The sequence below is a fragment of the Pelophylax lessonae genome (genome assembly GCF_965119305.1).
Source record: "Pelophylax lessonae genome assembly, chromosome: 4".
NCBI classification, from domain to species: domain Eukaryota; kingdom Metazoa; phylum Chordata; class Amphibia; order Anura; family Ranidae; genus Pelophylax; species Pelophylax lessonae.
The window spans coordinates 332,100,673-332,119,910 of record NC_138771.1 but is presented as its reverse complement, the minus strand read 5'-3'; the positions used below and the strand labels follow the sequence as shown (position 1 = coordinate 332,119,910).

The 19,238-nt window shown below is 46.5% G+C and overlaps 1 protein-coding gene across 1 annotated transcript in view; it reads right to left on the bottom strand.

The window, feature by feature from the left end:
• Nucleotides 1-19,238, bottom strand: part of SH3PXD2B (SH3 and PX domains 2B) — a 273,034-nt gene that overhangs the window by 19,104 nt on the left and 234,692 nt on the right. Inside the window, exon 10 of the mRNA XM_082256749.1 lies at nucleotides 17,381-17,580. Coding sequence (XP_082112875.1) covers nucleotides 17,381-17,580 — 200 coding nt within the window. The remainder of the gene's footprint in view (nucleotides 1-17,380; nucleotides 17,581-19,238) is intronic.

The following is a 19,238-nucleotide window of genomic DNA, read 5'->3' as shown; positions in this document are numbered from 1 at the left end:
TGTCTTCATTCAAATTAAAATCAGAGACAACCTTTGGGAGGAACGACGGACAGGGGCGAAGAACCACCTTATCTCTGTGAATCACTAAGTAAGGTGAACGACAGGATAACACCGACAGTTCTGACACCCTGCACGCAGAGGTGATATCCACCTAAAAAGCCAACTTCTGAGAAAGTGTAAGCATGGGAATCTCCCGAAGATTCTCAAACGGAGGCTTCTGGAGGACCAAAAGTACCAAATTGAGGTCTCGAGGTGGCAACAGAGACCGCACTGGAGGAGCCAAATGTTGGATACCCTGAAGAAAGGTATGCACCAGGGAGTGTGTGGCCAATGATCATTGGAAGAAGACCGTCAAAGCCGACACCTGGCCCTTGATGGTACTCAAGGCCACTTTCTGTTTAACCCCCCGTTGAAGGAAGGTCAAGATCTGAGCCACCGAGGAGTGAGGATGAACCCCAAGAGACTCACACCACGCAATGTACGTATATCCACGTACAATGGTAGATCTTCCTAGAAGTAGATTTCCTAGCTTTCAACAGTGTAGGAATCACCGATTAAGATAAACCTCTATCCTTCAGCACCTGGCGTTCAACAGCCAAGCCGTCAAAGCTAGCGACTGTAAGGCCCCTTTCACACAACGTCAGTTGTCATCCGTTTTTCGTCAGTTGTTATCCGTTTTTCATCAGTTGTTATTCGTCTTTCATCCGTTGTCATCCGTTTTTACATAGAGATGCATTGATGTCCGTTTTTCATCTGTCAACGGATGGATGAAAAACAGACAAACGGACAGCGTGTGTGAAAGGGGCCTAAAGCAGGATGGAAGATTGAGAGGAAGCTTCCAAGGAACGTCGGCGACCCGTCACCCCAGATTAGCGTACCAAGCCCAGCGAGGCCACTAAGATGACCAGAATCCCTTCTGCCTCGATCCTGCGTAGAAGTCGTGGCAGAAGCTTGAGAGGAGGGAAGGCGTAAAGCAGACGATACTGAACCTACGGGGCCACCAGCACATCTGTGGCATCCGCCAGAGGATTCCGTGAGCAAGCCACAAACCTCTGCATGTCCACCTCGGGGCATGCCCCACCGGAAACACAACTGGTGAAACACCTCCGGATGAAAGGACCACTACCCTTGGTCCAACGCCTGCTGACTGAGGTAATCTGCCTGCCAGTTTCCCACCCTGAGAATGTGTACAGTTGAGAGGGCTGAAACAAACTGTTCTGCTCACCTTAGAATGCTGGCTACCTCTAGAGCGGCCAATACATTTTTTGTGCCCCCTTGGTGATGGACATAAGCCACGGCCATGACATTGTCCAATTAAATGCGCACTGTACAGCAGGAGAAGAATTGCAGCCTGCAATTTCTGGAGATTTTTCAGAGGAAGGATCCCTCTGGCTAAAGTCAAGTCCAGAGTCAGACCCAGATAGTCCAGCTTTGTGGACGGAACCAGAGCAGACTTCTGAAAATTCAGAAATCAGCCAAACTCATCAGAGTTCGTATGGGGATTTCCAGGTTTTCCACTAGAGCAGTAGGGGACTCTGCTCACAGAAAGAGGTCGTCCAAGTAGCCCAGTACCGCAATCCCCCGTTGGCGTAACAATGCTAGCACCGGGGCTAACACTTTTGTGAAGACCCAAGGAGCAGAGGCGAGACCAAAGGGTAACGCCACAAACTGATAATGCTCCTCCACGGCAAAGCAGAGGAATCGCTGGTGACCGTCACATGTTGTAATGTGAGGGTAAGCATCCTTGATGTTGATAGAGGCAAGAAAATCCCCCTGATGCAGGGATGCCACTATTCTGGGACTCCATCCTGAACTTCTGCACCCGCACAAAGCAGTTTAGCGCCTTGAGGTACTGGATTGGACGCATCTTGCCTTCCTTCCTGGGAACTGGAGTGAGTGGAGCGGAATACCAGAGGGTGAGAAGGTAGCGTTAGGAAGCCAGGAAATAGCCACATAGGATAGACTTAAATCGCTGAATCCCCATTAGATTAGATAGTAGGTACAATGCCCGGCGGGTGTGGAGATGCGACTCGGTGTACATCTTGCGATATGTATGCGTTCCTCGGTCATGCGATCGAGGGCGAATACAAATGCGCAAAATGTGAGCACGTTGCTTCCCTGGAAGCTCAGGTCCTGAATCTAGGGAAGCAGCTGGCAACACTGAGACGAATGTCCATACCGGAGGAGAGCCAGGATTGTACCAATCAGGTGCAGACAGGGGCCTGCACAGAGGTGGGCGGAGTATCGGAGGTGCAGGCATCAGAGCAGAGCAGAGGGGTGACAGTTAGGAGGGGTAGAAGGGGACAAGTCAAGGAGGCTGATCCTGGGCTGGAGCACCCCAATAGATACGCCCCGTTGTGTGATGTTGGGGAAACCAGTCAGGGACCAGCATTGCTGGAGCAGAGTGACGCCCCTAGCTGCCAGGGGACGAACTCCTCCAGTGAGGCCGGGAGAAAGGGAAAGGAAAGACAGGTGCTGGTGGTAGGGGACTCAATTATTAGAAGGGCAGACAGTGTAATCTGTGACATAGACCGTGTGCGCCGAACAGTCTGTTGTTTGCCGGGCGCTCGGGTTCGGCACATCGCGGATCGGGTGAACAGATTATTGGGTGGGGCTGGGGAAGACCCAGCTGTCATGGTACACGTGGGTACCAATAACATAGGCAGAGGAAGACGGAGAGTCCTAAACGATTTCAGGGACTTAGGCGCTAAGTTGAGGACTAGGACCTCCAAGGTAGTATTTTCCGAAATACTACCTGTACCTCGAGCCACACCAGAGAGGCAGCGGGAGATTAGGGAAGTTAACGAGTGGCTGAGGAGCTGGTGTAGTAAGGAGGGTTTCGGGTTCCTGGAGAACTGGGCCGACTTCTCAGTCGGTCACCGGCTCTTTGGTAGGGACGGATTGCACCTAAATGGGGTGGGTGCAGCCGTACTGGGTGAGAGGATGGCCAAAAAGTTAGAGGGGCTTTTAAACTAGGGAATGGGGGGGAGGGTACAGATGTAGAATTAGCCAGTGGAAAGCAAGTTTCAGAGAGCAGAAATGGGGGCATTAGCGGTAGGGTGTTCGGAGCCCCTATACCCAGGGTGGGTACGGGGAAAAATCAAGAGAGCAGCCTAAAAACATCAAAATTACGAGGCTTATATACCAATGCCAGAAGCCTGGCCAACAAGATGGGAGAGCTGGAGCTGCTGATGTTTGAGGAGGACTTAGATTTTGTGGGGATAACTGAGACTTGGTTTGACAGCTCTCATGACTGGATGGCGACCATTCAGGGGTATTCCCTTTATCGCAGAGATAGAGAGGGTAAAAAAGGGGGAGGGGTATGTTTGTATATTAAGAACAGTATACAGGTAAATATGAGGGATGATATTAATAATGGAGCTATGGACGAGGCAGAATCCCTATGGGTAGAGCTTCAAAGGAAAGGCACGGTGGGGAAGGTAATATTGGGCGTATGCTATAGGCCCCCAAACCAGAAACAATGCGGTACTTGACCTACTGATTACCAACAATACAGACCTGCTCACGGATATAGAAATACGGGACAACTTAGGGAACAGTGACCATAGGTCAATTGGTTTCAGTATTAATTACAGTAATAGGAAACACAAGGGTAATATAAGGACACTGAATTTCAAAAGAGCCAATTTCCCTAAACTGCGCTCACTGCTAGAAAATATCAAATGGGATAGAACCCTGGGAACAAAGAACACGGAGGAAAAATGGGAGTGCTTCAAGAGCATACTTAACAAGGGGGTGGGCCAGTGCATTCCACTGGGAAATAAATTTAAAAGAGCAAAACTAAACCCTGGGTGGCTAAACTCCAACATAAAAATGTATATTAGAGCTAAAGAAAAGGCCTTCAAAAAATACAAGACTGAGGGGTCATTGGCAGCATTTAAGCATTACAAAGAGTGTAATAAGAAATGTAAAGATGAAATCAGGGCGGCTAAAATAGAACACGAGAGACATATAGCGGAGGAGAGTAAAAAGAACCCCAAGAAATTCTTTAAGTATATAAACAGTAAGAAAGCGAGGCCAGAACACATTGGCCCCATAAAAGATGATAAAGGAAAAATGGCCACTGAGGACAGAGAAAAGGCGGAAGTGTTAAATAATTTCTTTTCTTCAGTCTTCACAAAGGAATCGGGGGGCTACATGAACCCCGCTTGTAAGGCCGAACTAAATAATACACCTCAGGAAGTGCCGCCATGGCTAACAGAGGATAGACTTAGAGCTAAACTAGAGAAACTTAACATAAATAAATCCCCGGGACCGGATGGCTTGCACCCAAGGGTTCTAAATGAGCTCAGTCAGGTGATTGCCAGACCATTATTCTTGATCTTTAAGGATAGTTTACAGACAGGTATGGTGCCAGCTGATTGGAAAAAAGCCAACGTGGTACCAATATTTAAAAAGGGGCCGAGATATATCCCGGGTAACTATAGGCCGGTCAGCCTAACATCTGTAGTCTGCAAAATTTTGGAGGGGATGATAAGGGACCACATACAAGACTTTAGTAATGAAAACGGTATTATAAGTAGTAATCAGCATGGATTCATGAAAAATCGTTCATGCCAAACCAATCTATTAACCTTCTACGATGAAGTGAGCTGCCACTTAGATAAAGGTAAGCCTGTGGATGTGGTGTATCTGGACTTTGCAAAGGCCTTTGACACCGTTCCCCACAAACGCTTACTGTACAAACTAAGGAAGGTAGGTATGGACCATAAGGTGAGTACCTGGATAGAGAACTGGCTCCAGGGGAGAGTACAGAGGGTGGTGATTAATGGGGAGTACTCGGATTGGGCGGGTGTGGAAAGTGGGGTCCCCCAGGGTTCTGTCCTGGGACCAATCCTGTTTAATTTATTCATAAATGATCTAGAGGAGGGGATATCTAGTACAATCTCAGTATTTGCAGATGATACTAAATTAGGCATGCCAATATCTTCTATGCAGGATGTGGAAATCTTGCAAGCAGACCTGAACAAAATAACGGGGTGGGCAACTACATGGCAGATGAGATTTAATGTAGAAAAATGTAAAGTAATGCACTTGGGGGCCAGAAACCAGAAAGCAAGCTACTCACTAGGGGGGAAACCTCTGGGTGAGTCTAGGATGGAAAGGGACCTGGGGGTACTGGTAGACAACAGGCTTGGAAGTGGCATGCAATGCCAAGCCGCTGCAAGCAAAGCCAACAGAATACTGGGTTGTATAAAAAAGGGGATTCACTCCAGAAATAAAGAGATTATTCTTCCACTCTACAAGACTCTGGTCCGGCCACATCTGGAGTATGCTGTCCAGTTCTGGGCACCGGTCCTCAGGAAGGATGTGCTGGAACTGGAGAGAGTCCAGAGAAGGGCAACAAAAATAATTAGGGGAATGGAGGACATCGGCTATGAGGAAAGACTACAAGCACTGAACCTATTCTCTCTGGAGAAGAGACGCTTGAGGGGGGATATGATATCAATGTACAAATACTGTACTGGCGACCCGAGCATAAGGAACAAACTATTTAGAGTAAGGGAATACAATAAGACACGTGGCCACTCACTAAAACTAGAGGAAAGGCGGTTTAACCTTAAAGTGCGTAAGGGGTTCTTCACTGTAAGAGCGGTAAGGATGTGGAATTCTCTTCCGCAAGCAGTCGTATCAGCGGGGAGCATTGATAGTTTCAAAAAACTATTGGATGGACACCTTATAGACCACAACATACAGGGGTATACAATGTACGGTTAAAAGCAAACACACACACATAGGTTGAACTGGATGGACTTGTGTCTTTTTTCAGCCTCACTAACTATGTAACTATGTAACTGCAAACAGGTTTGAGTGAAAACCCTAAAAACGTTCCGAAGTCAGGACCTGGACAATCACCCCTTGAAGTAACAGGTCTTGTACTGCCCCAAACAGACCCTGTAAACAGTCTGGGGGACAGCCGCAAGTTGGAAGGAAAGAACCTTGCCGGGGGACAAGAGTAGAACTCGATCTTGTGGCCAGACCGAATGACTTTGTGGACTCACTTGTCTTGTACCAGGGAAAGCCACAGGTCCGGAAACCAACTAAGACATCCCCCCACCCCCGATATGGATGAGGGTGCACCTTCATGCTGAAGGAGCCTTGTCCGCGGGTCTGGAGGAGAAGCCCACTCCAGATTTGTTTGGATCCTCCAGAGGAGGCCCTGAAAGGCTCCTAGCCCTTGTCAGTCGACCCTGAGGGACGAAAAAACTTCTGAGCCGACAATGTTCCTTGCCCTTAGTAGCCTGCAGAAGAAAAGTACTCTTCCCCCTGTGAGACCTTTAATGATGTCATCTAGGGTAGCCCCAAACAGGCGATCCCCTTTGAAAGGGGAGTTCAGTCAATGCCTTTTTGTTTGTTTTTGCTGTTTTTGTGCAAAGTCTGGTCCACAGACCAGCATTTCAGCCAAAAGACACGCCAAAGTACCACTGCCGAAACAGAGAGCCAAGCCACTAGGGGAGCCGCATCCAAAGAGGCATCACAGATAAACTCCACCAGCCTGGCAAAGGCAGGGAGGAGCGGTTCTTCCTCCAGGTCACGGCGTAAAAGCTTAGCCCACTTTGTCAGAGTTTGCGACATCAGGGCAATGGTGAATACTGGTCTCAGTGCTGAACCAGCCAGAGTGTACATATTGCCAGCCACAGCCTCCGCCTTCCTGTCAGCCGGAACTTTAAAGGCCAGGGACTCTTCAATTGGAATCATGGCTGCCTTGTTCAAGCTGGAAACTAGAGGGTCCACCACCGATGGAACAGTCCACTTCTTAATAAGGGATTCCTCATAGGGGTAATGCCTAGGAAATTGTTATGCCTAGGAAATTGTTTACGGACCCCAAGGGGACACTTTGGTCGACCCCACTCTTTAGCGACAATTCTGTCAAAATAGGCGGGGAAAGGAAACGCCTTTGCCGCTCTGGATGGCAAGTGAGTGCCAAAGGGAACCTGTGCCTCCGTCGCAGCTGCGTCCTCCATCGTCAAGGTCTCGTGCACAGATACAATCAGTGCTTCCACCAGCGCCTTTTCGTGCGCGGTTGCAGATGTGGAGGAATCATCCTCGCTATCTGAGGATTCTGGGCACGTGGTCGCAGACCCAGCAGGGTGACCCACATCCGCCGCGGCCTGAATCTCATGAGACCGATGAGGCAGGGGAATGCGGAGGGGGCTCTTTTGCTCGCCTGTTGCCTGAAAGCCACCTCTACCAGGGACACAAAGCACTCCAGGACCGCCGTCAGTGCATCGATGGATGGTTGGGACTCGGAGGGCCCCACAGCCTCAGAGAGGGGGTCAGGTGGGCATATGTGTTTCAAAGACTCCATGAGTCACCATGGGAACCCAACAAAAAGTGTAAAACACTGCAAAGGGACAACCGCCACTGGGCTGGCAGCACCATCCGGTCGCCAGGCACAAAGCACCAATCAATCCTCAGCAGAGAGGGAGAGAACTCCACCAGACTCATCACCCAGCAGAAACAGGCACCTGCAGCCACCAGGATAATCTGCACTCCAGGAACAGCAATCAGGAAGTGAAAATATCCAGGAGTAAGCACCAGGGGATGAGGAGGGGCTCCCACCGCCAAAATCGCCGCCCACAGGGCTCCACTGTCATGGCCACCACTATCTTCAATGGCAAACCACCACAAAATGGGCACCGGACTACACAAACATGGCCACCGTTCATGGAAACACACAGGCTATAGCAAAATGGCAGCCCCGTGCGGCACCACGAGGCCCTAGGTCTAAAAGGTCAGGCCCAGTCAGGATGGGGGGACCGTGGCAAGATCCCCTACCAGGCCAGCAGCGCACCCCTCCGGCCTCCATCGCCAGCATAGCGCCCTGCTCTCACCGCAGGAGGTGGACCAGCCCATATAAATGGAGGGGGGTAGGATGGGGGACAGATAAAGGGGATGCCTGACGGGAAGGAGGGGAAACCCTGGGGGCCAACTGTCCCAAGGAGGGGCCTATGTCCACCCTAAAACCCTCCAGGGGGAGACAGCTACTCACCATACCAGGAACCAGGCAGGTACTGCTCCTATCAGAACCCCTTGCCATCCAAATTGGGGGGGCTGTCGGCTGGGAGGAATGCTATGACTCGGGCCGAGGCCCGGTTGTATGCGACCCCGCAAGGCATTTAACTCACACGACGGCCCAGTCCAGTGGGGCTATATCGTGGCTGACCTAGTATGCAGCTGATGTCTGTGCGCACTCGTTGGCCAGACTGGGGTGACCACTGGATCTAGATTGTCTAGCCGGTTATCCAGTCTAGCAGTTGATTGCAGATCTCACAGGAAAAAAAACAGGAGTAAAAATTTCTATCTAAAAGGAAGAAAACTGCCAGGCCCAGAGATCCCAGCAAGGAACTAGGTCCTTACTCTTGACGATTCAGAAAAAAATAGGATTTTTCCTTCAACTTACCTGTAAAATCCTTTTCTTGGACTACATCACGGGACACAGAGGTGGTAATAATGACTATCTAGGTTATACGCTACCTTTAGGTGATTGGACACTGGCAACCAATAGACAGAAAGTTACTCCCATATTACCCCTCCCATACAGGAAGAACCTCAGTTTTTTGAAGCAAGCAATGAAGATCCCAGAAAAGAGGGGAGGGACCTCTGTGTCCCGTGACATACTCCAAGAAAATAATTTTGCAGGTAAGTTGAAGGAAAAATCCTATTTTCTTTATCGTACATCACAGACACAGAGTCGGTAATAATGACTATCTGGGATGTCCTAAAGCAATGCCCATGAGGGGAAGGGACACAGTAACCCCAAAACTGCCCCAGGGCAAATAAAGAGCTTATACTGCTTCCTGAAGCACGCTACTTCCAAATTGAGCCCCTTCTTGGGCTCTTACATTCACTTGGTAAAATTTTGTGAATGTATGAACTGAAGACCAGGTAGGTCTTCTGTAAATATGAGCCATAGACACCGGATAATGCACTGCCCATGAAGCACTTACCCTCCTGGTAGAGTAAGCTTTTAACCTAAAGGGTGGAACTTTACCCTTTAAGCCATATGCCTGAGCAATGACTTGACAAATCCACTTGGAAATAGTGGAACTAGTTTCTACTTGGCCTTTCTTAGGCCCTTCTGGCAGGATAAAGAAAGCATCAGTACTACGAATTAGTGCTGACATTTTTAAATAGACTTTAACTGCTCGTACTACATCAAGAGAATGCAATAATTTCTCCACCATAGTCTGAGGACTCGGAAAAAAGGAAAGAAGAACAATATCTTGGTTTGGATGAAAACCCGGAAACTACCTTAGGCAAAAAGGCCAGATGATAAGACCACTCTGTCCTGATGAACGATCAAAAATGGCTCTTTGCAGGAAAGTGCTGCCAATTCCTGCACCCTTCTGGCCGAGGATATGGCAACTAAAAAGACCAATTTCCTTATCAAGAGAACCAAGGGAATATGCCTGATAGGCTCCAAGCGTTGCTTTTGTAGCACAGAGAGCACAAGATTTAAGTCCCAAGGACATAGGGGTGGCTTGACTTGCAAAACGGTGCAAATCACACTGGAGTGCGTAGCTAATGGTTTTCTGAAAATAGAAAGAAAATAGACAAGGCAGAGATCTGTCCCTTTATGGTTCCTAATGCCAGCTTCAAGTCCACTCCTATTTGAAGAAAAGAAAGAATTTTTCCAATGACATACTTTCAAGGTTGCCATCTCTTGGATTCACACCAAGAAATGTAGGTTTTATAGCATTTATCAACGTAGTCAGAGCTGGACCAGAAACTCCAAGATCTCTTAAGATTCTGGTCTCAATAGCCAAATGGTTATATTCAGCGACTGTAAAGTAGGGTGGAATATGGGACCTTGGGAGAGCAGGTCTGGGTGACATGGAAGCAAACTGTACTGCTAATTTTATGATTTCAGCGTACCAAGGTGCAAGCTGGAACCACTAGGATCACCGGCTTCCCCTCACCTTCACCTGAATTCTGCTCAACAGACGTGGTAAAAGCTGGACCGGAGGGAACGCATAGATCAGGTTGAACCGACACCAAGGAATCACGAAGGCATCCATTCCGATCCCTGGTTTTGGAAACAAACCTGTCAAGCTTGTTGTTGAACCTGGTCGCCAATAGATCTATGTCAGGAGTACCCCAACGCTGGCAGATCGGCTGAAAGACCTCGGGACCTCGGGATGCAAGGACCACTCCCCTGGAAACAACTGCTGGCGACTTAGAAAGTCTGTCTGCCAGTTGTCCACCCCCGGGATGAATACCGCTGACAGACATGGAACATGTCTCTCTGCCCAAGACAGGATGTGGTTCACCTCCTTCTGCACTGCGTGGCTTCTGGTTCCCCCGATGGTTAATTTAAGCCACCAGAGTTGCGCTGTCAGACTGAATCCTGACAGGACACCCCTGCAGTCTGGTTGTCCAAGAAACCAGTGCCAAACGGGCTGCGCAGACCTCCAAGATGTTGATGGGTAAAACCTTTTCTACCCGAGACCACCTTCCCTGGATAGATATTTCCTCCAGGACTGCTCCCCAGCCCACAAGTGTAAAACTGTGATTTGCAGCGCTGCTTAAATTGGTTTATAAATATATCAAAAATTCATATAAAATATTAGAATAATGAAATACTTCATATAAATTAAATAAATAATACAATGCATAAAACTCATAAAGTGCTGTAGTATTGGTGAAAATAAATATATGGCTCAATGTCCATTATATCATCGTGTTGCCGTGATGAATCTTTTCACTTGAACTCATACAGGTGCTAAAGTGCTTGATTTGTGCTTTGTTCGGGGTCTCCCCCTTTGGTTATCTACTCACCGCTAGATGGTAGTTTTCAAGCATGTAATGATAGTTTTGCCCTGCTTCTCCGCTTGATGTATAATTATTTCTGTGAGTATTGATTCCTCCCCGATGTCCTCATGAAAAGAGAGTCATTCATGGTGAAGATCGTTTAAAAAGGGGGGTGTTTATTGGAAAAACAATGGGAATATACTCACAAACAGTATAATATCATGCAAAAAAATGTGAATGAATGAAGAGAGCGGCTCGGCGGCTGACTGCTCCCGCAGCATCCACTACACCGGCCGGAGGTCACGTGATACGCTCGACCAATCACTAGACGCGTTTCGATGTGTAACACATCGTCCTCTGTAGAGGACGCTACAGAGGACGATGTGTTACACATCGAAACGCGTCTAGTGATTGGTCGAGCGTATCACGTGACCTCCGGCCGGTGTAGTGGATGCTGCGGGAGCAGTCAGCCGCCGAGCCGCTCTCTTCATTCATTCACATTTTTTTGCATGATATTATACTATGTTTGTGAGTATATTCCCATTGTTTTTCCAATAAACACCCCCCTTTTTAAACGATCTTCACCATGAATGACTCTCTTTTCATGAGGACATCGGGGAGGAATCAATACTCACAGAAATAATTATACATCAAGCGGAGAAGCAGGGCAAAACTATCATTACATGCTTGAAAACTACCATCTAGCGGTGAGTAGATAACCAAAGGGGGAGACCCCGAACAAAGCACAAATCAAGCACTTTAGCACCTGTATGAGTTCAAGTGAAAAGATTCATCACGGCAACACGATGATATAATGGACATTGAGCCATATATTTATTTTCACCAATACTACAGCACTTTATGAGTTTTATGCATTGTATTATTTATTTAATTTATATGAAGTATTTCATTATTCTAATATTTTATATGAATTTTTGATATATTTATAAACCAATTTAAGCAGCGCTGCAAATCACAGTTTTACACATTTCAAAAGAGCACCCAGCACTTTTACACTGCAGCTAGCAGCTTTTTACACACAATTCACTAGTATATTGTTGCACTCAAGCACTTTTTCCATAAGCGCAGGGTCCTCTCAGTCTCACAGTCCCCCAGCCCACAAGGCTGACCTGACTGTGGTTACTACCTTCCATGTCACAGGCAGAAAAACATTTCCCTTGCTTATGCTGCTGAGGACCAGCCACCAGGTCAGATCCTATCTTACCCTTGGGGAAAGAAACATTGGGGAGTCCAGAGCTCTGAGTTTTTTGTTCCAAGCGGACAAAATACTGTTCTGGAACAGTCTAGAGTGGAATTGCGCATAAGGGTCTGCTTTGAATGAGGACACCATCTTGCCCAGCAGTCTCATGCACAGCTGTATGGAAGGAAACTTTTTCCCTCATACCAACCGCATCAGAGCCTTCAAGGCCAGAACCTTTTTTGATGGCAGGAAAATCTTTGCCTGAGCAGTATCAAGAATCAGACCCAAATATTCCAGAATCTGAACAGGCCTCAGGGCTGACTTTTCTAAGCTTACAATCCAACCCATATTTTCTAAAAACTGGACAGTCCGGGAAACATCCTGTCCTGACCTGGTCCTGACTAATTCTTGATCAGCAGGTTGTCTAGGTAACCCATTACTGAGATGCCCTGAGACCTTAGAAGAGCCAACACTGGGGCCAAGACTTTTGTAAACACCCAGGGAGCTGTGGCTAGACAGAACGGCAGAGCCACAAACTGACAATGGGACTGCCCTACTGCAAAACGCAGAAACCTCTGATGGAACCTAAAAATTGGTACATGGAGGTATGCACCCTTGATATCTATGGAAGCCAGAAAATCTCTTCCTAGAGAGGCTACCACAGAGCGGATTGATTCCATGCGAATACTGGTTCAGAGCTTTGAGACCTAGAATGGGTCTTACCTCGCCATTTGGTTTTGGCACTGTAAAGAGATTTGAGTAAAAACCCGTGAAACTTTCACTGGTTGGAACCTCCACAATCACGCCATGTACCCACAAATGTTCCAGGGCCTAGAACAAGGACTTCCTTTTTACTGGGCAAACAGGGACATTTGACTTCAGAAACCCAGAAGGCGGAAACTCTCAAGAACTCTATCATGTAGCCACTGTGGACAAGACCCACCTGTCCTTTACCACTCCCCCCCAAGTTTCTGAGAACTGTAGGAGCCTTCTCCCCACCTGAAAGAGTGGAGGCGCCCCTTCTTGAGGTGTATTTGGAACCTGATTTAACAGGCTTTTGAACCCAGGGTTTTTTCTGACCTTGACTTAGAGGTCTTCTAAACCCTGTTGGTTGAGGCCATCAGAACAGCTTAGAAGCTGATGTGTTTGGAGGTACCGTAACACTTGGAGCTTTAAAAGATGGATGTTTAATCCTTCTTTTAACTGAAAACAATGCGCTTTTTCCACCTCAAATCTTCTGGATGTATTTATCCAGATCCTCACCAAAAAGACGTTACCCATGAAAAGGCTTTTTACAAGGCAATTCTGCGGACCAATTCCTCAGCCATAGTACTCTTCCCATATGAACAGAGAGCAGAGCAACTCGGGAAATCTGTTGGATAGAATCCTTAAGGGCATCTACCGCGAAACACAAGGCGCGAGGAATCTCTGCCAATTCTTCAGAAGATTCCCCTTAAATAGGCAGACTTCTAGTCAGACTTTTAAAACGATCCTTTAAGGATTGACAAACCCCTATATCTGTTATAGCTGGTTGAACAGCAGAACCAGTGACGGCAAAGGAAGCTAAGTGAGGTTCTTCCTGTATAGGAGGGGTATATGGGAGGAACTTCCTGTCTATTGGTTGCCAGTGTCCAATCACCTAAAGGTAGCGTAACCCAGATAGTCATTATTACTGGCTCTGTGTCCCATGATGTACGATAAAGAATAACTGAGTACCTATTGCAGAGAGAGGGAGTATATTCCCTGGGACTGCCCATAGACGTAGCCAGATTCTTTTTCTGCCTAGTGTCCAACTCCTTTAGGGGGCAGTATAACCCAATGGTTATGAAGATCAGGAGCTGTGTCCATCAATGAATGAAAGAGAGTCTATTTTTCTAATCACTACCTCCTATTTCCTCTAACCCATCCATCCAGGGGTCAAGTTTTCCTTACCCAGTGAAATCAGTTATACTCACTTGAGTCCCTTTTCACCTGTGGGAAGATAAACCCTCCTGCCAGCTGGTCCCATTCACTCCCCTTAGGTCTGGTGACGGTCTTTTCCTGGATCCTGAGATGACCCCTCTGCTGGTCATCTGCTGGAATTGTCCACACCATACAATGACGTGGACCTAACCAAAAAATAACCACAGGAGAAGGATCCAGCACTGAATGAGCACGTGATCGCAACTTTGGGCAAGATAAAACGGGGCTTTTGAAAGGCAGGCAGTAATTTGGTAACACTAGCAATAGAAGGCTTAATTTTTTTCGTTCAGCTAGTGGGATACTGGGAGACTAAGCCAGCCCCTCCTGCCCCATGCACTGCCTGGTGCTCCAGGGAGCACAGGAGCGGCAGAGCAGAGCGCAGGTGACTAACAGTCATCACTCTCTGCAGACTGAATACTGAGCAGTCTTTGAGCACTCAGTTCTTGGTGTAGAGGCAGCGGGGGACAGCTGCAGCTGGGACCGGTGCTGCTGCCAACTAGGCAAGCAAAATTTTTTTGTTTCTCTTTTTTTTGTAGATTTCCAAACTTCTCTTTGAACCCCTATCCACACATTAGAGGTGGGTGTGGGAATCCTCCCTATTGTTTCGCATTCTGACAGTGGAACTCCCCTGCCCTCAGAATACACTGATCAGTACCGCAGCAAATTGGCTGCATGAGTTGACCAAAGCAAAATTTTCCTTTAAGCCCGCTCATGAGAAGTTGATCATCAGCTTGACTTCTTATGATCAGGAACAGCCATATATGGATCCAAATTTGGCCGGTCCCTGCTGAACTGGCCAAATTTTGATACATCTATGGTCCGCTTTACTTTTAGCCTAGAGTTGGGGTTTAAATTCAATGTACCAAGTATTTTCCTAATTCCCAGTAAGGACATGAGCCCCGGTTCCCACTACTGCGTGTGCGGGGTTCGCATGTCATGTCGGAGCGCACTGCTCCGACATGTCATGCGATCAGCTGTGCGGTGCGAGTTTAGCCATACAGTTTGTATGGCTAAATTCGCATCGCACCCGCAGCAAACACGCACAGGAGGCATTTTTGCTGCCGCATCAGGATCGGATCGCACAGCGGTTCACACTTGTGCGATCCGATCCTGTGCGAACTGCACGATCGCACTGCGATATGCGATCAAACTGGGGGTGTCGTTAAGATTACATTGACACCCCCAGCGGATCGCATATGGCAGTGTGAACTGCCGGGGGTGCGTGTGCGATGCGGGAACAGGCTGCGAATTCGCAGCCTTCCCGCATCGCATCAGTGTGAACCGAGCCTTAAGGAAAGATAACTATATCTTGCTGGAAGGAAAAACATTTGAATAAACCTGTTGTACTGCCCTGAATAACCAATGTGCATATTTTTTTAAATATTTTGGACATTTTTGTACTTCTCTAGAGAACAGAACCCTCAATGACCATGTGCAAAGTGCAGTTTGCATATAGATGGTAAGATGGACTAAAGACACCAGTCACTATCATTTTCCATATCACTGTACATTGCGCATGCCAAGAAACTAGTCTAAAGGTTTTTTGATTTTATCTACACTCCCTGCTGACAACAAGGGACAAGGGAGTCCCTCATCCTTACTGCTCTAACAGTAAAGAACCCCTTATGCAGTTGGAGAATGAACTTCTTCACATCCAACCTCAACATCTGGCCGTATGACTTTTTTTTTTTTTTAAAGAGACCTTCAGTAAATAGTTTACTCTTAAGGATAAGCAAACAAAAAAAGAGGGTGCTTTTCCTTGTGTGCACTAGGTATTCAGGACCTGTCATAGGGGAAACAGCCAACATATAGGTTTTAATTACATCATACCAATTTCTGATGTTGAACTTCTTCCCTTTCCCAGTGATCATTTGGGGTATCTCAGTGGCACAGCGGTCTTGCCATTTTTTCTATTGAAATAGTTTCCTCCCAATTCTTGACTCCACATTTAAAAAATTGTATATTGCTTTAATATCCCCTCTTAAGTGTCTCTCCTGGGAAAATAAGCTTAATGATTGTGGTCCTTTCCTTTAAAACTGAGGACCTCTATCTCCCTTATTAGCTTTGTTGCCCTTCTCTGAACTCTCTACCGCTCAAGCACATCATTTCTGAGGATTGGTGACCAAAACTAGAAAACATACTTAAGCTGTGGCCAAACCAGAGTTTTGTAAAGTGGTAGAATTATAGTGCTATCTCTTGAATAAATACTCTTTTAATGCATGCTAACAGCCTGCTGGTCTTGTTGCTGCAGCTTGGCATTGCATGCTATTGCCGAGTCTGACCTACATCTACCTCTAACTTTGTCATTTGTACCATAACAGCTGGGTCCTCTCTAGCCCTTCCCAACAATATGTTCATTCTCTCCAAAATGTGCTAAACCTGAGCCCAGTGACCCTCCTGGTACGCATAGTGACCCTTTTGGCACTGTCATTGCCTCCTCAACACTCACAGTTCTCCCTCTGTACTCATTGTGCCCCTTCAGAACTCACAGCGCCCCGCACCACTTGTTGTGCCTCTTTAGCACCTCCCTGTCCCCTTAGTGCACACAGTGCCCCCTCTGTATGCATAATACGATCTCAATACCAACACTGCCCTCTTAGTACTTACAGTGCCTCCTCAGTACTCAGTGTCCTCCGTGCTCACAGTGCCCCTCACAATTCGATTTTAGCTGGTAGGAAAGATGGACTCCAATTGGCTGTCACACTCTTTGGGGTTGATTCATTAAAAGCAAAGAGGATGTTGGGTTTGCAAAGACATTTTCTCCAGCCTATTTGCCTTTAGTAAATCAACCTCCGTATATCAGTATTTATGTTTGTACTGCCATGTTAAATAGACCCAAAAAAAGCTTATAAGAAGCAAGATCTTTAGAAATAGAGGCAGCAATTTTAGAAGACAAGACTGTGAACAGAACATTAAAGTGGTTGTAAAGTCAGAAGGTTTTTTATCTTAATGCATTCTATGCATTAAGATAAAAAGCATTCAGTGTGCAGCAGCCCCCCTCAGCCCCCCTAATACTTACTTGAGCTCCATCTAGATTCAGTGATTATGCAGGAGTGTCTCGGCTGCCCAGGACTCCCCTTCTCATTGGCTAAGACAGGAGCGCGGCGCAATTGACACCCGCAGCTGTCAAAATTAATAAACCAATGAGGAGAGAAAGGGGCGGGGTCAGGCTATCTCACCATGTCTGAATTGACACAGGGAGTCATGGCTTGGCTTGAGTGCCCTCATAGCAAGCTGCTTACTGTGGGGGTACTCAACAGGAGGGAGGGGCAAGAAGCACCAAAGAGGGACCCGAGAAGGGGAGGACCTGGACTGCTCTGTACAAAACCACTTCACAGAATAGGTAAGTAAAATATGTTAAAAATAACAGACTTTAGTAATGGGGAGTTATAAGTCAGGTCAAATATGGTTGAATGGCAATGTAATTTATTCTTTTCTCACTTCTTTTGAAGTCTGTAACATGAGCCTGGCGCCCAGGAGCATCCCTATCACGACTTGTATAGTTTTGTTGTCTAGAGAGTCCATCCAGGTCTAGAGCACTTGAATTGGCACTTGATCCTGAAGCCAGTTTTTGAGCCAACAGTTCCCCACTAATTTTCTTCAGGTAGGAAGCTGGGGCCCAGCCCTCTGCACCCTTGTACCTAGAAAAGAGAAATAATGTCATCTTCTGCATCATAGAAACTGCAAATTCCTAACTGACAACTTAAATGGTCATAACATTCCTGTCAAAGGAAAATAACTTTTCTAACTGCTAATTCAATTTTAAATGCACTTGTTCTCAGCACAGAATTAATAAAGTATTCTGAATCTGATTGGGCAGGGCATATACTTCTCTATGGATAACCTAACCCACAGAAACCATTCTTCACTGTGTGCTGTGGCTCTATCCTCAAACTCATGTCTCACTGTTGTGCCCAGTGGTGACATAGGAGTCAGAAGAGGAACTTATGATGTGCGATGGGGGACTCAGGCATCCAAAACTTCCAGTAGTGGCCAATGTCGTAGAATATTAGAGAGGCTGCAGGTGAAACAGATACAGGTTACTAAAAAGGGAGTAGAATACCCTCTTCTATTATAGGGAGTGGACCGTGGGAATTTTCTTTAAACACTTGGAAGGTCACCAAGTCAGACCACAAGATGGTTTTTATTTTTTCTATTGCGTTTTGCTCATACATTGTTTTATTGAATAAACCTGGTTCCTTCTGCCCACCTCAGATTTCCACAACTGAAAATAATTCAATTTGTGTAAGTAGTACAAATAAGAAAAGATGAGAAGGTAGCAATCTTAAGTAGAAGAACTCCACTAACCACTGCTTACTAACATCTTGTGTATACCCGAAGCGTATACATAGTCTGAACATCTGAAAAAGACAGAATGACAAATTTAAAGTATTGCTAGCAGTTTGACAAGACAGAGAACAGGCCACAATTCTGTTCCAGGTCCAATGACAGCTGTGGAATGCTACAGTAGTGTTTCCATCACTCTGCCAGGGTGTAAGATGTACCATATATTAAGGCCCCATTCACACTTATGCGACTTGTCATGCGATTTTGGACCCCAAAGTCGCATGACAAGTCCCACCCCATGACAAGTCCCACCCCAAAAAACAGTAGGCGGTTTTTGAAAAATTCTTTATTAAAAAAATGACCCCCGTTGTAGATCTATAATCAATCACGCCGCCCAACACCTCCTTGTGACATCATCAACCCAGCATGCCCTCAATCGATGATGTCACAAGGGGTCCCCTCTCCTTAGTTATTTTAAGCACGGTCACACGGCGGAGCAGGCAGACGGTGGAAGTCTGCGCTTGGGCTGAAGGTTTTTTTTCTTTTTGGGGTCGGCGGTGGCAGGGGCAGAGTAATTGATGATGGATCTACATGGGGGACATTTTTTTTTTTCAAAAAGGAATTTAAAAAAACTTGTGTTACGTTTTGATTTTTTACACTTTTTTAGTGAACGAGTAGGGGTACTATGTACCGCATACTCATCCACATAGGGGGCTCCCTTGTTAAAGGGGGCTTTCAGATTCCGATAAGGAAATAGTTCCAGGGGCATTTCCAGGAAATTTGAAAAGAAAAAAAAATGTGTTGGTTTATGACCTCTCCATGCAGAAACAGAGTGGAGTCCGAGTCATTGTTAGTTTCGTAGCTGAAAATATTTTCATTGACTAAATTAACACTATTTTCGTCGACCAAAACCAGACTAAAACCAGACTAAAACCATTCAGATTACTAAAATACAATAAAAACTGCATTTTAGTCAAAAAGACTGACTAAAACTAGAATCTCTAAAATATCT